The sequence below is a fragment of the Canis lupus genome, chromosome 3 (assembly GCF_048164855.1).
Source record: "Canis lupus baileyi chromosome 3, mCanLup2.hap1, whole genome shotgun sequence".
In the NCBI taxonomy this organism is placed as follows: Eukaryota; Metazoa; Chordata; class Mammalia; order Carnivora; family Canidae; genus Canis; species Canis lupus.
Window position 1 is genome coordinate 83,023,822 of NC_132840.1, and position 20,744 is coordinate 83,044,565.

General features: G+C 48.2%; 1 protein-coding gene across 8 annotated transcripts in view; it reads right to left on the minus strand.

Moving 5' to 3' along the window:
- Nucleotides 1–318: 318 nt before the first annotated feature.
- The window catches only part of ETS1 (ETS proto-oncogene 1, transcription factor), a 130,981-nt gene continuing 110,555 nt past the window's right edge, over nt 319–20,744 (minus strand). For all 8 annotated transcript variants that reach the window (XM_072822668.1, XM_072822671.1, XM_072822667.1 and 5 more), the window contains 2 exons: nt 5,057–5,175; nt 319–4,102 (listed from right to left, as the gene is read on the minus strand). In XM_072822668.1, coding sequence (XP_072678769.1) covers nt 3,887–4,102; nt 5,057–5,175 — 335 coding nt within the window. In that variant the 3' untranslated portion in view covers nt 319–3,886. The remainder of the gene's footprint in view (nt 4,103–5,056; nt 5,176–20,744) is intronic.

Sequence of the window (20,744 nt, forward strand, 5' to 3'; positions counted from 1 at the left end):
CAAATGTTTATCTGTTGAGTCATTAAAAATTTGCTTCACGTGGCTCTTAGTTCATTCAGACATGAACAAGATGTGGTGTGACGAGGCCAGGAACATTCCACAAAGGATGACACCGCACAGCCAATAATCGGGGCATTGCATTATACTTCCCTGTATTATCATTATAAGTTTATTGGGAAATCTTTATCTGAACTGGTCTTGACACAGTGAGATCAGCAAGACTGAACTGCATTTCCTCCTGTGCTCGTCTCTGGTTGGTGGGTCTGTCCTGCTTTTTCACACATGCACCAGACAGGAAAGAATCGAGCCAAACCCACATTGTTATGAATGAATTTCTTTGTCTTTAATCTCACACAGTTTAAAATACAATATGAAATCAGGCTACAGTATATAAAAAACTCTCCAGCAAAATGATGTGCCAGCATCAGCTACTAAAATAAACAAACAAAAAACTCCCCCATAAGAAATTTTTTTTGCATTTAAAAAAAAAACACATAGACACTTACATCGCTACATCTCTAAGCTACCTCAGTTCTGATTTTTAAAAAGCACCTGCTTTTCCTTTTTTTTTCATCTTGCTTTTAAATGTTCAGCTTTTAAAAAATATAAATTATATGAAAATACAAGTTGGAAAATAGTCAAACACAATATAACATCTTTTTCACCCCTATACTTCTCAGCTTAAAAAAAAAAGTATTCTTAAAAAAAGTTCAGTAACTGAGGCAGTATTCCTGATAGAGATAATTTCATTTTAATATATATACTTTATATATGTATATGTATACATATATTTATGGTTCCTTGAAACTTCTTTGGAATGTAGATATGAGTTCAACACATTTATATAGACCCCAACAGAAAGCAGCATGCACAGCATGACTAGAACAGAGAAGGTGTGATTTTCACCATGAAGATTAGGCAGGTTAATGCTCTAAAACCCAGAGTGTTCGTCTCCAAAGTGAGGAAAAGCACATCTGATCTTCGAATGCCACCTCCAATCCCCAAAGCCACAAAACCGGGGCTCTGTGTAGGGAAGTCCCTCCCCTGCATGGAGAGGGAAACAAAAGTGACCCTGAACCCGACCACCAAAACCAACATGGGTTAAGGCTTCTCCAGGAAAACAAGGGTTTCATCACTAAACCAGATTCGCCCATCCTTCCTCTGAAGTTAACATGTGTTTTTAAAAAGCATAAATGCAACAATTCTGCTACATTTCCAGTGTATAAACCACCCACCACTCTTCCTGGGATGGTCTCTGGCCTCTGGACAGAAGGAGAAAAAAAGCATCTGGCCAGATGGACAAAGCTGTCTTCACTAGCGCACTAGCTACAAATACTGAAAATGGCGGACCTAGAGGAGAGAGGCCTCTTCGCAAACAAGCGGGATGAGGAGCATGAGGAGGCACTTCCTTATCTCTTATCTGCTACGGAGCTACTGCAGGACTTCGACACACTCACACAAGGGGAGTTCTCAGCATAAATTCCAAAGGAAAGGCTGGTGCACTGAGACAAAGTCATGTTATGCCAGGTTGCGGACAGCAAGCAAAGGCCGATGCCCTGCCTTGGTTCTACTCTTGCCCCCTACTGAAACGTGGAAAGACTTAACCGAAAAACCCAGGTTATTATTTTAGCGGCAGTTCTGCACATCTGCAAGCACATGCGCACGCACACGCACACGCACACACGCACGCCTTGGCCAGTGCCCAACAAAGATCACATAGTCTAAGAGGAAACAATGTAGCCCAACGGTTCCGCCTAACACTCCCTGAGCAGCTCCTAAAATATTTCGAGAGCTTCATTAAGGCATCTGCATCTGGAAGCCAAGTCTGCCTTTGCTTCCCAAGTGGACGCTCCGATGTATCAGAGTGAGCAGACTCATGAACCCCAGAGCTAAGTTCCTGATAAGTCAGGGTCTGCAAGAGGACCCGGGAGTCAAGGATCCACTTTCTCGAAGATTCGCTAGCAGGTAGGTAGTACTTGCAGTCTCTCAGCTGGAGCCCACCTTCAATGTCTCTTCCCCTCTCCCACTGAAGTCCGCGAGAGCTGTCCCTCTGTCAGCAACCTTTTTAATCAGGCATCTATTTGGGGCAGGGGGGCTTGAGTGTATTAGGCACTTTTTCCCACTGGTCATACATTGGTTCCTACCCTCCCCGCCCGGGGAATAAATCCAAACATTTGCAGACCACCCTTCAACACTGCCCCGGTCCTTTCAGCTTGTCGTTGAACTTCGGGAGGAACTAGAAATCTATTCGGATCTCACGGACCACCTCATTTTCTTCACTCAAGCTCCTTTTCTTATGTTTCCTTAGTCCTCATGTCATTCGCCTCTTCTGCAATCATTCACCCTCACTTACCCTGTGCCAGGAAAACAGATCCAAGCACAGGCCCTCACAGTGTCTGCAATACACAGCCTCACCTGACACCTGACTCCGCTAGCTTCAACTCTTCAAAGGAAAGCCGTGCGCTTCTCTTCCCAAAGACAGCCAAGCCACATTTTACTTCTATGCAACCTTAATTTCCACTGTCCCTAAAACCCAGGATGTCTGAATGGCTTTGTCAGACACCCGTCAACTCATGCCATGACCACATTGCTCTTTTACTCACGGGTCGGAAAGCTGTACATTTCTCTCTACTGGGTAACAGGGTAGTGGGGGTGAGGGGGGAAGCAATAAAGGTGGAATGCTGGGAAAAGGAGAAAGTATAGAGTGTTGGTCTGGGATGACATGCATTCAGGACTTACTTCCTAAGACCTGAGGGGTAATGCCCATGCACACAGCGTTTATTCCAAGTCATAAATGTTGCAGGTATAGAACCAACAAAGCAACAAGTCATTCTTCCTCTTTCAATCTCCTTTCTATGACTTCAACAGTGCTCCTACAGCGACCGTGATCCAAAACCAGGGCTGCAAAATACATTCAGTTCAAAGACTTAATGCTTCTTAGTTCAATGTTAAGTCCAAACCCCGAGAATCCACTAATGACGGGTAAGTAGAGGGGTGTGATCCTTTTTTAAAACCCAGATGAAATTCACATGCACAGGTCCCTTGTGCCCAAGTCAGCGTGATATATTTTTTTCACTTCATATAGAAGTCACATGAATTTGGGATCCCCGATCTCAGTGACAGCACTTTGCATTTCCAGTGGGGTCTATATAAACAGTTTCCTTGCACTTTGACAGAATTCTCAGCCGGCAAATAAAAACAAACTTGCATGATACCGCGATACTGAGACCACCTTAGAGCTTAAGACGATTTTTAAGAAAAAAAAAAAATACTGGCACAAAATTTAATAAAATAGATTTTAACACAAAAACAGTTTGGGCCCCTCTCCATTGAAGTCCATCTTTGTTTCAAAAGTCGAGTCAAAAGTAAATAGTCCTTGTTTTTTAGTGCATCCCCCACACAAATGTTTTATCCCACCTCCCTCTTTTTTTTTTTTTTTTTTTTTGCCCTCCCAGACCTTAAAACAAAAGCAAGGTAATTGCCTTTCATGGGTCTCATGACTCCTGATGTCTCAATTTCTTTTGCTAATAGATCCATAACTCAAGACACATTTTTTTTATGGATGATTTTTAGAAATAATGGTACACATTCGTCTCCTCCTCCCTTAAGCCAGATCCTTCAAGCTTCTAAGAAGACCCTTCTCTCTCTCTCCTGAAAATTTGCTCAAGAATTTCTTGTCCCACCCACCCCACAAGTCCTGGCTCTCTTTTTTTCCAACTGCGCACAATTGATTATAGCTGCAGCTCATTTAGCTCCCACCCCTGAATGTAAAAAAATGAGTTCTGGAAAATTAAAAATAGAATAACAATTAAAAATTAAGAGTCCGACCGACATGGTTGTTCTTCAAAATGTCTCAGCAGAGTTTCCCCGAGCCCTGTGGTGTCCATCACTCGTCGGCATCGGGCTTGACGTCCAGCATGGCGTGGAGTTCCTCAGGTGTGTAGCCCAGGAGGCTCTGCAGGTCACACACAAAGCGGTACACATAGCGTTTACCCGCTGTCTTGTGGATGATGTTTTTGTCATAATAGTAGCGTAGGCCACGGCTCAGTTTCTCATAATTCATCTTAGGTTTGTTTTTCCTTTTTCCCCATCTCCTGGCCACCTGAAATTTAAAAATAAAAAATGAAAAAGAGACAGGGTAAATACCTATGGGATGATCCAAGTACATATGTTTATTTGCCCCCATATCCCGTCATCGTGACCCATGATGTTGTTCAGGTAAGATGGCTTGAGATTCAAGTGGATGGAAGATCTTTTTCTCACCCACTTATTCTGAATTCCAGTTTTCAAAAGAGCTGGGCAAGAATGCTCAAAGTAATGAAAATATATTGACCTTGTGTTTCTATATAATAGAGTTAAGGTGCCTGATAATGGGGGGAAAAAAGATAAGCAACACTATAGACTCTCCTCTTTCCTCATGTTGTTGGTAGGATACCTTCGCTCTGCAAGCATGAAATTTAACGTGAGACAGTGGGGCAGGGCTAAGCTGCAGTCATGCCTGTGTTTCATCAAAGGGAAGAATTTTTTTCTACACCAGAGGATCCTATCTTCTAGTCAGCCAGACCCGAGATGTTGTCTCTCTTGGTCGGTGTTTTCAAATCTGTCGTGCTCAGAATGGGGCAGGGCACAGAGCAACCGCTCCACATGCATTTGTTGAATAAAATCATGAATTAATGAACAGATTGTCCTGGTCTTCCAAGACCTCTTGAATTGTCCGACCCCCTTCTAGATTCACAGGGCCATGGGACCAGGACAAGTGCCAAGTCAGAAAAGGCAACCCGTATTTATGAAGGCTCGCCATGTGCCAGGCATTTCTTATGTATCGTTTCCATGAATCCTGGGAAACAAATGGGCAGTGTAGATATTTTCTCTGTTGTCCAAAGGATGCAACTCAAGTCTCAGGCAGGCTTTGTCACTGGCTCGAGGTCATACAAGGACCAAGGGGCAGAGGTGGGGCTGGAATCCCAGAAAATGTCATCCAGGCCCACATCACCACTTTCCAGAGTTCACTCTCATCCTCCTCCAACACAGGGCTCTCAAGCCACTCCCCTCTTACCTCATCTGGGTCAGAAAGCTTGAACTCCCAGCCATCTCCTGTCCAGCTGATAAAAGACTGACAGGATTTATCAGTGAGTAATTCCAGAAGAAACTGCCACAGCTGGATTGGTCCACTGCCTGGAAACACAAGCCATTGTGAATCATTACACCAGATGCTCAGCACTGCCAGCAATTAATCCCATTATATAGCACTCCTCCTGCCTCCCCTCCAGTCCATCCAGCCCCGAGAGAATGAAGGCAGCACATAGCACAAATGTTGGAGGAGGTGCTATGAGTTCAAAAGGACTGCAAGGTGGAAAACTTCCTACTGGGGAAAAAAAAAACAAAAACACAAAAACCTTACAATATACCCTTGTCTTATCAATATTATTTTGACTGACTCCAAGGTCAGTCCATGTCTGCTGCTATGCAAACCCTAGAAAGAAAATTATTACTAGATGAATCCTCTGGGATATCCTAAGGCAGCACAATCTTTTGTGCCTTCAAGCACTGACTCATTATTTTTGCCTTAACTAGGAATAAAGATAGTAACTAAGGAAGATCTTTGCCAGTTCCAATCTGAAGTCCAACCCCAGAAATGCTTTTCTGTCTTAGCCTCTGGCCCCTGCTTCGTCAGTGACAAGGATCCCTATGCTGGGGTCATCGAACAAGGACACAGAAGTTAGATATTCTTTCGGTCATAAGGTCATAATACTCTCCACCACCATCCCGTTCCCCACCAGGCCCACTCACAGGCAGGCACCCAAGCTAAGAAAGGAGGACGCCATCACTCTGTAAGGGATTCACCTGCCCCTCCACAAAATCCTCAGAGGTCAGGTGAGGACCGTCTCAGACATCATTTATGGGTTCAGTATATTCTAACTTATGTGCACACACACACAGTTCTCTTGTCTTAGACATCAACACTGCCAAGATCTTAGTTCTGGAAAGCCAGACATACTCTGATCATCAATTTATCTTATGCTAAAGGATTTATGCTAACAAATTTCCTTTTAAGATAACTTCCTGTTCAGATATGACAATGCTGCCAGTGATTCCTATCTAGTTTATGGGTATAGCCAGAGAAACAAAGATGGGTTCAACAGTCCGTGGTGCTTGTGAGATGTCTACACCATCTCGGAAGCCATCTGGACAGAGCAGGGTTGAGAAAGAGCCAGTCCATGCAGATGTAGGAAGCCAGGCACACTCTAACTCACACAGGAAAACTTGACTTTCTAGAGCTCTAACCTTTAACCTGAGCTTCAGATTTGTCCCATCAAGAGTAAAGTGTAATTCAATGGGAGACCAGCTTTTTTAAATCTAAACACACACACACACACACACACACACACACACACACACACAAATCAAATAAATAAATAAATAAATCTAAAACCAGAAATGTTCTTTACAATCTAGAGGGGTGATCTCTTGTTAGAGCTTATACTTCTACAAGGTACGTTCACATGCATCATTTTGCTGACTCCTAAAATCCACACCCTGGACCTCTCTATAGGCAAAGCACAACTGGTCTTACTCTTTCCATTCTATTAAAGCAGGAAAAGAAAAAAACGATGTGATTTTGCACCAGGGCACAGTGAGAAAGTGGTGGTGCTGGCTCTAGTGCCCAGGCCTTCAGGATCCAAGCACCTGGGCCATAGGCACCGACCTGGATATGCGACTGTCTGCTGGAGGAGATTCTCCGTATCCTCCTCCCCACAGTCCAAGCTAAATATGGAAGATGAAATAGCTCTACCTTATTTGCTGGGAATGCACCTTGAGCACCTTAAAACCATCCTGTAAGAAATACCTTATGCATACTCTAGAATAAAATGATTTAGTGGTGAGGTGGGCACTTGACGGGATGAGTACTGGGTGTTATTCTTTATGTTGGCAAATCGAACACCAATAAAAAATAAATTTATTTAAAAAAATGATTCAGTGGATCCTACAAAATAATATTCAAAGAAACAGCCCAGACCGTTCACCGGGAAAGCTCTACCCTCTTCCGTTTCACCCCCTGTTAAAACACCATTTCGCATACAACTCAGGCACATTTGCAGATTTGTTGGGAGTTGAGTTAACGTTGCCAGCCACTACTGCCCGGCTCGGCTCACTGGATGAAACGTGACCCTACGTGAGGAATCCGTTGAGAAGCCGTCCTGGATGGGCAGGCTAAGTACACGTCTCTACTAAGAAATGCTATGGAATTTCAGGTAGCAAAGAAACTCAGAAAAAAGCAGTTGTAACAACCCTTGCCAAAGACCAGATTTCCTGAGGCGGCGCAAAATGACTCTACCCCAGAGGACATCGCTGTCTTAATATTATTCTCAAGAGAGATATGACAAAGAAAAGTCAACTACTCAAACTATGGGAATGGGCCCTGGAGTCTACAGTCCTCTCCTGGGCCAAGGCCACAGATTGGAGACCTAAGACAGGGCAGTTGCTTTAAGACCCCAGACAGGGACTCCTGGTGGCTCCGTGGTTGAGCATCTACCTTTGGCTCAGGGTATGATCCCAGGGTGCTGGGATTGAATCCCGCATCTGGCTCCCCACAGAGAATCTGCTTCTCTCTCTCTCTCTCTCTCTCTCAATCTGTGTCTCTCATGAATAAATACATAAAAACTTAAAAAAAAAAAAAGGCCCCAGACAAAGAAAAAAGCAAACAAAAGTTGGGAGTTGTGTACTTACTATGCACCAGACACTGCGTGGGATGCTTTATATTCATCCCATTTATTCCTAAAGATAACTCCAGGGAGTAGATTATCAAATTTGCTTTTACAATTTTTTTTATTAAAATATTTTATTTATTCATAGAGACACAGAGAGAGAGAGAGAGAGAAAGGGAGAGAGAGAGAGAGGCAGAGACAGAAGCAGGCTCCATGCAGGGAGCCCAACGTGGGACTCGAACCCGGGCCTCTAGGATCACACCCCGGGCTGCAGGCGGCACTAAACCACTGCGCCACTGGGGCTGCCCTGCTTTCACCATTTTTACAACAGATAAAACTGAGGTACTGTGTCCCTTGTGTCCATGGCCTCGTCCAAGGCCACTAAGGAGTAAAATGGCCATTGAGTGGAGCCCAAGCAGTCTGACCCCCAAGCCCTTCATCTTCACGCTGCTTTGTCCTGGAAGCTGGCCTCCCAACAGCCTGGCTGGCTGAGGGGAGCCAATGGGTAAAAGGACCAAGTTTTTTTTTTTTTTTTTAAAGCATCTCTTTTTCACTTGTCACAGCAGACTCAGGACACTGCATGGCCAACGGTTCTCCTGACCATCCGACCACTGGTGACCTTGTGGTTCATCTCCACAGGTGACCTTTCCAGCCCAACGGGTCAGTCCCCTCGTGGCTGTTAGGCTGTAATTTCACCTTCTCCCTCCCACTATCTACCTTCAAACCTCTTTCCCACTATTCATCTTCACATCCCTTTGGAGAGCGGAGGGCTAGTCACACCAAGCTGCGGGAGAGGAAGGAAGGACAGATCGGGATCCTTCCGCCCAGGCACATCCTGGTCATTGGCGGGGAGCAGCAGCCACATTCCAGGCCCCCAAGAGAAAGGCCCAAGAACGCCTCCCAGTCCCTGGCCCTTGAGACGGGGCAGCCAGAAAGTGCAAAGCGGGGAGTTTAAGTCCCGTCGCTGGCAGCAGCTCCCAGAGGCAGGGACGACGGACAGGACTACCCTTGCTGTTTCTCCTGCCCGGTGCCACGGCCCGAACGGACACGTCGCAGGCCTGTGTGTGATCCGTGTCTGCCTGTGGGGCCGGGTGGTGGGGCGGCGGCGGCAGGGTGAATTCTTGTCGTCTGTGGGTTTGTTTGTTTGTTTTCCCCATGGTGAATCTTCCTCTGTTCATAAGGAACATAAAACTGTGAAACTTGGGAACTAGGAGCCCAGATCGTGGGTGAGGTGCTCTCAAACTTCTTTTTTTCCTATTTACACCGCAGGCAAGAGGGAGCCTAAATAGGAAAACCAGATGCCTAACAAAAGCATACGGACTTTAATGGGGAGAAATGTCTCTGGTCAGCTTCACAACAAGCAAAGGCAAAACACGGTGATGTCAGCTCAAGTCTCCTTCCCCCGATTCTGGAAGACAGATCCTGTGAACCCACCCTTGCTGACAGGCACACACAGGGCTCCTGCCATGGGTCTCCTAAGGGGCTGTTCAGCCTTCAGAAGGCTTGCGTGTGGCACCAAATGAAAGGAGCCCGTGAGATCCACCCCCAAAGATTCCTCTTTCTTGAGGACTCTTTTTTTTTTTTTTTTAAGATTTTATTTATTTATCCATGACAGATACACAGAGAGAGGCAGAGACACAGGCAGAGGGGGAAGCAGGCTCCCTGCAAGGAGCCCGATGCAGGACTCGATCCCGGGACCCCGGGGTCACGCCCTGAGCAGAAGGCAGACGCTCCACCACTGAGCCACCCAGGGGTCCCCCCTTTTGCAGACTGCCCTTTGGGTTATGGGGAGCCATAAATAGGAAGGACGCAAATTATTGTCGCGGTTGCAAACGCCGGGTCAGGGCGCACATTCTGGGTCCGGGGTAGGTCCATCCCCTGGACGGACTCGTGGACAGTCAGTCTTACACTTGCTTCCACAACCAGGTGTCACGTTCACTTCAGGTCTGGGCAGGGATACGAGGGCCACCTGATGGAAGCACACAGCTGGGAGGCAGCTCCAGGACTGGATGTACACTGGCGACCCGTATCTGGGCCATGGGCACTTCTTAAGGCCCAGACTTGCTGAACCAAGGGAATGAGGCTGGTGCTCCCAGTCACAGACTCTCCCAGAGGACATTTCTGGATTGCCTCGGGTAGCTCTGCCCAAATCCCTGGGGCTGCATCTCTTGCCCTTGCTTCACCATATCCTAAAACCCTAAAGCCTCTTCCTCCTTCTCCCTGTACCCAGCCCCACCCACCCACCCAACTGGACGGTGCTCCCAGTGACCTCTGTCCCAGGGAGCAGAGAATGGTACTAAGAATAGTGCCAGTCATGGGAAGGGGGAGTTCGCATACTCAGTGTGACTCACAATGGTGTGCCTGTCTGGGGGCCCCAAGGCAGTCAACGGCGTCCTTCACCATGCTGCCCCGGGGTGTCACACATCAGGAATCCGGTGGCATCACTGGGAAACTATGCTTCTCAAGTAGAAACTCTCAGCCACAACAACAGAGGGGTCCCTGTTAGAAGGGAGTCTCTCTCCCCAGAAGTGCAGGAGGGAGGGCACCACACACACACACACACACACACTGGCTGGGCCTCCAGCTCCTCGCTGGCTGCAGCAGGGGGATTTCCTCTGACTGCTTTGTTCTCCTCAGCTTCTGGGTAAGAGGAAAGTTCTTAGTACAACACTGGCAGTTCTGATTTGAAGAACGTGACGAAACCTTAGAAGCAAGAGTATCAGGTGGGGACCCTCAAGGCACTTCAAATCCAAGGTGTCAGTCTCATTTATTTTTAAAGATTTTATTTATTTATTCATGAGAGACACAGAGAGAGAGGCAGAGACACAGGCAGAGGGAGAAGCAGGCTCCCTGCAGGGAGCCCGATGTGGGACTCGATCCCAGGTCTCCAGGATCAGGCCCTGGGCTGAAGGCAGATGTTCAACCACTGAGCCACCCAGGTGCCCTAGTCTCATTTTTTTTTTTTTTTTTAAGGCAAAGCTTCAAGTAAATTCCTACTCATCTGGGTGATGCTTTAGGTCCCCTCTCCTCATCCAGGAACTAGAAGGCCCGTCATCTATCCTGATGAGGGTCGGTTATTTAAAATCCCCTGCTGCCCAGCTGCTGCGGTTGTTATTGTTTCCTTACTCTGAGTCTAAGAAGTGAACAAGTTCAATACATGGAAAGAGGCTCGGACAAAAATCCTAGTAAGAGCCTCCTGGCAATCATACTTTCCGTTGGACAGCCTGTCGGGTGTCTTCTCATTTTCTAGGCCATGGCCATGGACTCACTGCTGGTGAACAGGGTGCAGGACTGCACTTCAATTTTTCTTTTTCATTTCAACAGCAAGACCTCACCTGGTCATCGGTGCCCCAGCATGAGGCTAACATGTGAGAGCTGAATTCCATGCAGACGGAGGTCAGCACGGGCCAGTCGCGCTCTCCGGGAGCCTTCTCTTGGGGTACGCCTACCGAGACCAGCCTGAGGGTGTGTCTGCCCTGTGCTCATCTCTCTTATCACTAGTATATATGCTCTCCAGGGCAGAGGGGGTGTTTTTGCCGGGGTGCAATCCAAAGCCTAGGTGGGGGTCTCCCCAACAGATACCAACAACCTAAAGGCGACTTGCTGTCGAATGACGCCAGTTGTTAGCTCCTTGCGCGCACAGGCTACATCTTTCTGACACCTCTTTTCTTGGTGGCAGGTATGGTGTTTGGGACAAGTGCTCAGTAAACATTTACAGGCTCGTACAGCTGAAGCACTCGTCCTCTGCAGGAAGGTGTAAGGATCTGAAAGGCTACCCCAGCTGCTTCTCTCTATTAAACCCTATCTGGGACTAATCAACATGAGTGACTCCCAGGCTGTTGGATCAACACGTTCCCCAAAATAAAAACGCCCACACCACCTGTCCTTTGGGGATTCATTTGCTACTTTGAGAAGTTAATCTCTTCAGCTTGACTCTAAAAGTCAAATCAAATATCTCAGTGTGGGCAGGACACCACATTTATTTTAACCTATGAAACTCTCATGGTTGGTCACCCTTGCAACAGGGTAGACTCTGCTCTAAGAGCACACATCTGGCAGGTGGTCCTAAACCAGAGGAACGGGGCCTTGACTGGCCCCTCCCTTCCACCCAGGTGTCTCTACCCACAGCCAAACGATGATGGCAAAAACAGAACACCCAAATCCAGAAATGACCCATCTGTTCACAAATCTATCTTCCCCTCCTGCCACTGCAAAGGTGCCCACCGCTGGTGGTACAGGGGGTGACCCCAGAGTCTAGGAAGCATCACGCCCTTCCTGTCAACCCCCTTCTAAACGATCATTCACAAAAGATCTATTTCCACTAAGTCCTTATGAAACAAAGTTGGGTGATGACCAGGAAACATCCTGATGAGTTCTTGCCCTCCTTCTCCTGACAGGTGCTTGCCCTCTGAACCAAACTCCACCCGAAGCTGCAAAGCTCTTTTGCCTGAGAATGAATAACTAACTACTGCATGGTTTGGCCACCAAAGCACTGGTGGTCTTTTCAAAGACTTTTAAAAGAAAAGGAGGGACAGAGATTGCTTGATATTTTGGCTTGGGTTTACCTCTGTAGGTACCTTTTCCCCATTTCTTCTGAGTTATGCCCTTCCTTTGACTCGACCCCAACCCGATGTCCTCTCATCTCCAACATGATCTAAATATGGTACGTTCCATAACTAGTCAACAATGCCTCGGCTCAATGAATCACATGGTCCATCAGGAAGTTCCTGTATCAATCGCTAACAACTCAAGGACCAGCAGTTGGGGATACAGGTTCTAAAAATTCAACACACGGCCACAAAGAATACTATCTGACGGGTCCCCGGAGAACACCCTCCATGAACATAATGGACAATGACTTCATGAACTTGCATTTATTTATTGCTCAAAAGAGCCAGTAGCTCACAATGGAAGCAAGACAGAAAACAGCTCTCGAATCAATTAAAACCAGCCTTTGATGTCAAGTCCGTGTCTCTGGCACGTTAGAGCAAAAGAAAGGAGAAAGAAATAAAAAAAAAAAAAAAAAAAAACACTGAAAACAAACCAACATGTCAAGTGGTGGAAAACTGAGAGATGAGAGCGGACGGTACCCTAAGAAATCAAAAAATATATACGCCCAAGGAGTGCCCCAGGTGGGGAGGTCAAGCATCTAGCACTTTGATCCCACTTCCTCCCTGATTCGCTGCACGATCTTGCACAACTAATTTAACCTCTCTGGGCTTTAGTGTTCCTGTCCCTAAAACGGAAATAGTTATCCTTGCTCCTCCCTACTTGATAGAAATGTAAACTGAGTCCCTGTTATCAAAAAGAATACATAAATATAAATTTATACACACATACACGTATATAGAGAGGCAACCACAGCGTCCAATATCTGGGAAACAATATCAAATACAACAATGGGATTGAACAGAAGAACGAAACAACAGAAAATGTATTTTCAAAAGCAGAGTTTTCAAAGAAAGACAGATTGAAAGGATGACATTTTTTAAAAATTAAACATAGCGAAAGCACTAGATAAAATTCAATTATTCTTCCAAGAATTAAATTGGCCTTTTAACATGGCAACTTCGGAAAGGGATAAAGTTGCAGGTTAAAAGAAAGGTTAAAGTCTATAACTGCGACATTTAAAAAAAAAAAAATACTGTACATGAGAAGGACCAGTGCAGATTTGTGATAGTCAGGGATAACTCTGTGAAGTTCTTGCTCTGATTCAAAGTAGGTATGCACAAAAAAGAACAGATGCAAACTGCTTTGCAAGTGAAAGTATCACAGACATTTACGGTTTGGGGAAATCTTGGCCACAGACAGACTTAGATCCTCTTTCCCCCAATGTGCTTTTTCTCCCTAATCATTTATGCTCCTCACAAAGCCTACTCCACTAATTATTATGTAGGGCCGACCCAGCAGGGATTCAGCAGCAGAGCTCACAAAGGTCGGGCCTGGAGTCTGGGCCTAGGGACACATCCCACAGCATGACCCGGAGGGAAAGCAGAAAGTCCCGTCCAGCTAATCGATGTCCAGGACAGGCCGGGCCACGAGCCCAGGCTGCCCCACCTGGAACAGGCGTACTTGAGCCTCCACCCCCATCCCTGCCCCAGCCAGCTTGTGCTGGTCCTGAGAACAAGAGGGTTACACGCGTTTAGTGAGCCTATGGAGGAAAGACCCTTGTTTTCACTTGGGCTCCTGCACCTGCAGGTGCTCAAGTACACCTGTGTGGGGGTGGAGGGAGAAAGGAGACTGGTCGTCTCTTAAAGGGGCAGCCTGGATTCAAATGCAGCCACCTCTTGCCTCCCAACCCAAGGGCTCTGGGGAACCATACTCAAGCTACCACTCAGCCTCGGACAGAGAGCTGGGGAAGCTCGTGTCAGGAAGTGGGTTCTTTAGAGCTTTTCCTTCTGATGTCTTCTAGGTAACTGACTGTTTTAAGAAGTCACCAGAAATGGGTTAGGTTTGGATTTGAGGGTATGGGGTGAAATTTTGTTAGAAACCAAAGAAATGCGTTTTCAAGCCAATGCAGAGGTCTATAGAAACTGCCTCCCGACGATGATGTATCTAGGTAACAGGAAGAAAGAAAGATATGTGCGCTGATTAGGATCAGAAAGTAGAATCTGGGGATTCTGAAGCCTGTCCTTCCTCTCCGTAGGCTGAGTGCAGGCTCTGGAATTTATTTTGTCCTAGCAGTGACGCTGCCCCTGCGGATCAGGGATGCGGGAAGGGACGAGCGAAGTCTTGGGGAGGTGAGCTACATCCCCATCGGGGCATTGAAGTTTTCCAGCCGTCATCCGGAAAATAATTTCTGAACGCCCCTCAAATGTAAGGCGAGGTAGCCAGACTGGGTGGGATGACAAACAGAACGTGATCGACAGCCAAAGAGGCAGCAGAAAAAAACACGTTTTGTTCCACCATCGTGCGGAGAGCTGAGCATGTCCTACCTACGCCTGGCTTTTAAAGAAGAAAGGACCGAGAGCTTAGCCTTGAGAGGCCTTTAGAAAAACCTGCACCCACCTCGCCTCTGAACGTCAAACACCTCCACAGAGCTGCGCCCTGCGAGCACCTCTCCAGCCAAGAGCGTCCCAACCTCCCGGCGAAGTATGAACTTTCACATTCACTCACCTTAGGAGAACTTTCACTCTTGTGATTCTCAGGGAGAGGTGAGTCACACGCAAGACAATGCCATTTGCCTTGTTACAGTCGACAATAGGCACCGAGCTCTGAGGCCTGTCACCGGCCCCCAGGAGCACGGGGACTGGGGTCTTGAGCTCTGCTGGACAACTAGCCAGACAGAAAAGCCGGGCTGGCCTCTCTGACAAGCCCCGTCCATCCGTCGGGTCTGACGGGACGGTCACCCGAGCTGTGGCAGCCACGACAAGGTGCTACTCAGACCTCCTGCTGCAGGAGGAGGCGCTCCTCCACTGGGCACCCTTGACCTGGGGATGCCCCGGGGGCCTGGACAAACCTTTCTCGGAACCGAGCAGCAGGTGGAGGCTCTTCCCCATTCAGATTCTCCTTCCCTCTTCCTTTTCCAGGTGACGGACCTGCGGCAGGGCCTCGGGGCTCCCCTGCCTGCCCTTCACAGATCTCCCTCACACCCCAGTAATATTTCTCGCCCGTCTCACCACATCGTGCCACCTGCGTCTTAGCAGACCCAAAATAACACACCAACATGTCCACTAAAAGTGATGATTTTCCTACTACTTGTCTGACATTGTGAAAAGCTCTGAACGGTATCTTCCTTGTGGTTTTCTGTTGGGACTTTGGGCTAGACCCTTCCCCCCCGCCCCCCGAACCTTGAGTCCCTCGTTTGTACAATGAGAATAACCGATCCTACCTCATGAGGTTGTTGGCGACAGTTTAAAAAAAAAAAAAAAAAAGTAAATGAAAGAGGCTGGGGCATAGCAAGAGCCTAACACACATGTGGGGTGAGCAGAAATAGCTGAAATGACCTAATCTGACGTTAAATGTCTTCTGGGCCCTAAGTCACTGCCACGGGTGACTGCAATCCTCTAAATAAAATACACGGTCCCCTGACCTCAAGAAATATAAATACGGAATTATATCGGAGGGGCACCTGGCTGGCTCAGTCAGTTAAGCGTCTGCCTTCAGGTCAGGTCATGATCCTGGGGTCCTGGGATTGAACCCTGAGTGGGCTCCCCGCTTCTCCCTCTCCCTCTGCCTCTCCCCCCGCCGCTCATGCTCTCTCTCTCTCTCTCTCTCTCTCTCAAATATATAAAATAAATAAATAAAATCTTTATTAAAAAAGAATTAGGGGCAGCCAAGGTAGCTCAGCGGTTCAGCGCCGCCTTCGGCCCAGGGCGTGATCCTGGAGACCCGGGATCGAGTCCCACGTCGGGCTCCCTGCATGGAGCCTGCTTCTCCCTCTGCCTGTGTCTCTGCTTCTCTCTTTCTCTCTCTTTCTCTCTTTGTGTGACTCTCATGAATAAATAAATAAAATTAAAAAAAAAAAAGAATTACATTGGATGGATGGAGGTTGGAGAATATGGAAGCGTGGTACCAACCAGCACTTGAGAGGGCTTGCGGTGGCCTAGCGGGGGTCCTAGGTGCTTTCTGCAACACCCCGAGATGGTACGTGCTAGTGTTAGCGTGTCGCCGATAGGGACACTGAGGCACAGTGACATCCGCTTGCCTGAGGTTGCACACAGTCAGCGGCAGAGCGGGGACACACTCAGGCCTGGGCTCCCGCAGGGGCCCCTCAGGCCTCAAGGCCTCCGGCTCGGCTGCTCCCCCCGGACTCCCGGGGGGCAGCCCCCCAAGCTGCAGGCGGCGTGAGGATGGCCGCAGAGAGGACGGAGACGACGGCCGGGGCCCTAGCGTGGGGCGGGCCACCGGGGGGGAAGGAGGGCGACGCGGGGGCCTGGGCGCAGCCCGTGGGAGCCGTCCACGGCCGGCGGGGCACAGGGACCAGGTCCAGAGGCCGCGGCGGAAACACTGGGCTTCGAAGGCACGACAGGTGGGGTGTCGAACTGGAGACAGAGCTGAGTTCCAGAACCGTCACCACCCAGGTCCATCGCATGCAGTTAGGTCTTGTTCCAGGAACAGCGACCCCCACACGGTGAGGCCTCGGGGTCCCTGCCACCCCGAGCCCACGCGTCCACGCGGCCCCGATCGCTGGAAGCAGAGCCAGCAGCGGAGTTGGGTGGGGGGACGGCCCTCCCGGCACTGCTGCCCCCCAGCCCGGCGGCTGCTTCCCTCCCCAACGGCCGCTGGACGCAGGCGCCTCCTTTTCCATAGTTTTTAAAAGACATTTCGAAAAAGGAAAATGAACAGTGAGGCCGAATCCGGCCACTCGTGATCTCTTTCTCCTCGCGGCAGAGGGGCAGGAAGGGTCCCCAAGGCCGTCAGGAGGCAGAAACCGGGGCAGCGCCCACCCGGCCAGTGCTAAGTGCCCAAGAGCCTGCCCCCCCCCCCGCTCCACGCCATCTCCCCGCCAGCCTCTCCCCAGGGAGATGCCCCCAAACCATCCCACGCCCCCGCCCCCTACCCAGGACCCACAGCCAAACACAGCACCCAGAATGGGAATCCGCGCAGCGTCCGAGGTGCTGGCGGGCAGCAAGGTCCCGCTTAGGCCCAGGGCTCAGCCTGGCTTCCTGCAACCTGCGGGTCACAGGGCATCGGAGCCAGAAAGGGGAGCCCTCCTCTGTTGCTGCCCTCCTCCTCTCTAGGTCTCGTCCTCCTGCCCAGTCAACTGCTACCCAAGGATGCTCTCTATGGAGACCGTGGTGGCCAGCCCCAGCTTTGCCTGCCCCCAAGAACCTCGGGGCCCGTGGAAAAGGCAGCAAGCACCCCAAACGGGGACCAGGGTTCTGTGTTCAGGCCAATGAGTTCTTTCTTCTCGACTTTGGTCAATTCACACTCTCTTAAACTGACAGCATTTATAGGCAGACACTAGATTCCAGCGCTTGGCTTGGGTAGTAATCCTCCCTTGGCCCCCAAATTAAAGAGCCCTATGCTTCTTTAAGAACGTAGGCACCTGGGTTTAGGATTTTAGAACTCTCTGCACAAACTGATGCTGCACTATAAACTTACTCTGGTGACCCCTCTCCCCTTTCCTTATCAGTAATGAAGACTCGTACCAAAAGCTCCCTCAGCTGCTATTTGTACCTGAGTACCTTGAGACTTTTTTTTTTGCAACCCAGTTTTCCTTCAGAAAACTGTGATTTCAGGTAACGCTGCCAAATCTCAGGTTTCATTCTGAATTGAAGGGCTTTGAAGCACTTCCTTTGCAATGAAGCTGTTTATTTTCAAAAACATGTTTTAGCAGTAGCTCTGGGTTACTGAAGCCTAAAACTTAACTACAAGCCAGAACTCCAAGGTTCTGGGTTTAGCCCAGGGACTTTCTTCCTATAGGACCTCAGACTGGCTCTAGAGCCACCTGTTATGGGGCAAGATTTCTTTCAGGCCAGAAGCAATTTGAGAGGACCTACAGGGAATGTGTGGGGCTTCTTTATCTACAAGACTAGCACTCGTGTGTGTGTGTGTGATGCTTCATGCAAAAGTATTTGAAAGGTGAATTCCAGATAACCCAAATTTAGCCATAAGGAAAATGAGGGACTGTATTTTCACAAATCTGCACAGCACTGGAAGACCAAATTCCCTGACAGTTAATTGATGGCTTTGGGCTTAGCCCTTTTCAGGCTTCAGGATGAAAAAGAGATCACCTCATTGAGGATTTTGCAACTCTAGGTGGGGACATACTCAGGCATTGGACAACAATAGCCTTACCACCAGGCCCGCCTCAAGAAGAGTTGCAGAAGTGATAGAAACAGATGCCTTATCTGTGGCAATGCCTTATCTGTCTGGCAATCTGGAATGAAGTTCTATGAAGGTGACTTATAGGCCAATAACTCTAGACTGAAGCCAAAGACCAGCACTATGTCCTACATACCTCTAACCCACATACACACGGGGCTAATTGCTAACAAACGGGACACGAGGCCCCTAATCTACTATATGAAAGCAACTGAGATAAGCAATGAGTATGCTCATTCTTTAACATGGAGATAGATTTCACCATCGAGTGAGACATCTGGCACTCAGGGTTCAATTCAGGAGCTACTTCTGGGCACACGGCAATTATACAGTCCTGAATAACTCACTTTTTGTGCCTCAGTTCCATCATCTATAAAATGGGGCTGGAAGAGGAGAGAATACTACTTGACAATACAGTATATTCTTCTGTAGCTACTGCAACTTGGGGGGAAAAAAAGTCAAAAATCCCTCCATTTTTCAGGGATCTGGAGAACATTTTCTTTAGGTCTATTAAATAGATAGAAAACACTGGGCCACTTCTCTCAGATTGTTTTGTAATTAGATGGGGTTCATAATGTATCTTCAAACAAGAGAAAATGGAGCTTTCTGATTGTATCAGTTTGATAACCGTAAGCAGTTCACAGTAAGGTAAGAAGGTACATTTTGGCGGAAGCCAGCATTGCATTTGATGTATTCTTAACTCAGCTCACAGGCAGGCTTTCAAGCCATGTTATCTGCCCCCACATCTTGACCTAATTTAACAAGTTGCCATGGGAGCCCAGTGAAGGTTGATGCAATTTTCTTATCTTCGGAGGAAGAATGTAACTGTGCAAGAGAATGTGAAAATTCAGTTTCTAACTGATTTCCACACGTACAGTGCAGTAACTAAGACATCATATGAAGAAGTGAAATGTATTCCTTTGAAGGTGATGCAGACAAAGGCCCCCCGCGTGTAATGGCAGGGAAATGACGGTCTTCCCGAAGGCTCCGTGCAAACACACTGTAGTCCACGCCAAGCAACGGGGAAGTCAGGGTGCAAGTGCTCCCACGGTGTGGCCACACATACTCTCGAGTAATCGGATTTTAAGGGAATGAACAAAAAGGAGGCAGAACTTGAGACAGAAAAGAGGCCTGACTTTTATAGGCCATAGAAAGTTTGCCAACACTCATACGATGCGCTCCGCTTTCCAAAGCACTTTTCCATACTTTAGCTCATCCTCACACGTCTGCGCACGGTCAGAGCCCCATTTCTAGGAATCCCAGGCACTGCAAGCTTCTGGGCTGGTGGCGGGGGCTGTGCGGGGATGTTCCATCCCCATTCCCACTCCCTGGGATGTACCTGGAATCATTAGGGACCACAACGAGGGTGCAATGTGAGAGCAAGGGAACCGCTAAGTAGAAGGAGTTTGCAGTGTGGACAGATGTTCGCCAGGCACTGAGCCCAGGAAAAACGTCACCAAAATTTGGGCTGCCCCCCACGTGCCTGACACAAAATCCTGACCTTCATTCAGACCACAACATGAAGAAAATTCAGGCCAAGTCTAAGGATGATTCTAATATCTTGAATGTGACAAGATAATGAACCCCCAAGGGCAACTGGCCTTTATCTGCACTCAACATGTGCTCAGAAACATTTGCTGAAACAATGGATTTGTTATAACTGAGCTCCCCACACCCCACGTCTGGTACAATGTCTAGCACTCATTAATTAATTGATTTAGTTAAATTTCATTTTCACAGATCTCCCACCACCAAGATAAGGATGTACACTTCCACTTCACTAAAAGTAGAAAAGGGTACAAGGTAAATTTGCCTAAAATCACACAGTGTGCTACAGCTGGGGGGGGGGGGGGGCGCGGCCCAGGGTAGTTCTGTTTTCTGGGCTATTGTTCTTACCACCATCCGAGATGGTGTGAAAGTTATATCCCCAGGGTCAGAGAGCAACACTGGATAGTGAGATGCTTAAAACGTGCTTTTTAATTCAAGGGCCTACTTTAGTCATTGAGGCCTTTACCTGAAAGTCACCTTCCCTTTTCTTCCACTCACTGACTGTTTGATTCCCTTAGATAGAGAGACAGAGAGAAGAGAGAGACCGAGGGAGGGAGAAAGAGACAGCAACTTTTAAAAACAACCCATCTGGGGGCACCTGGGTGGCTCAGTGGTTGAGCATCTGCCTTTGGCTCAGGGTGTGACCCCGGGGTCCTGGGATCGAGTCCCACATCGGGCTCCTGTGAGGAGCCTGCTTCTCCTTCTGCCTGTGGTCTCTCT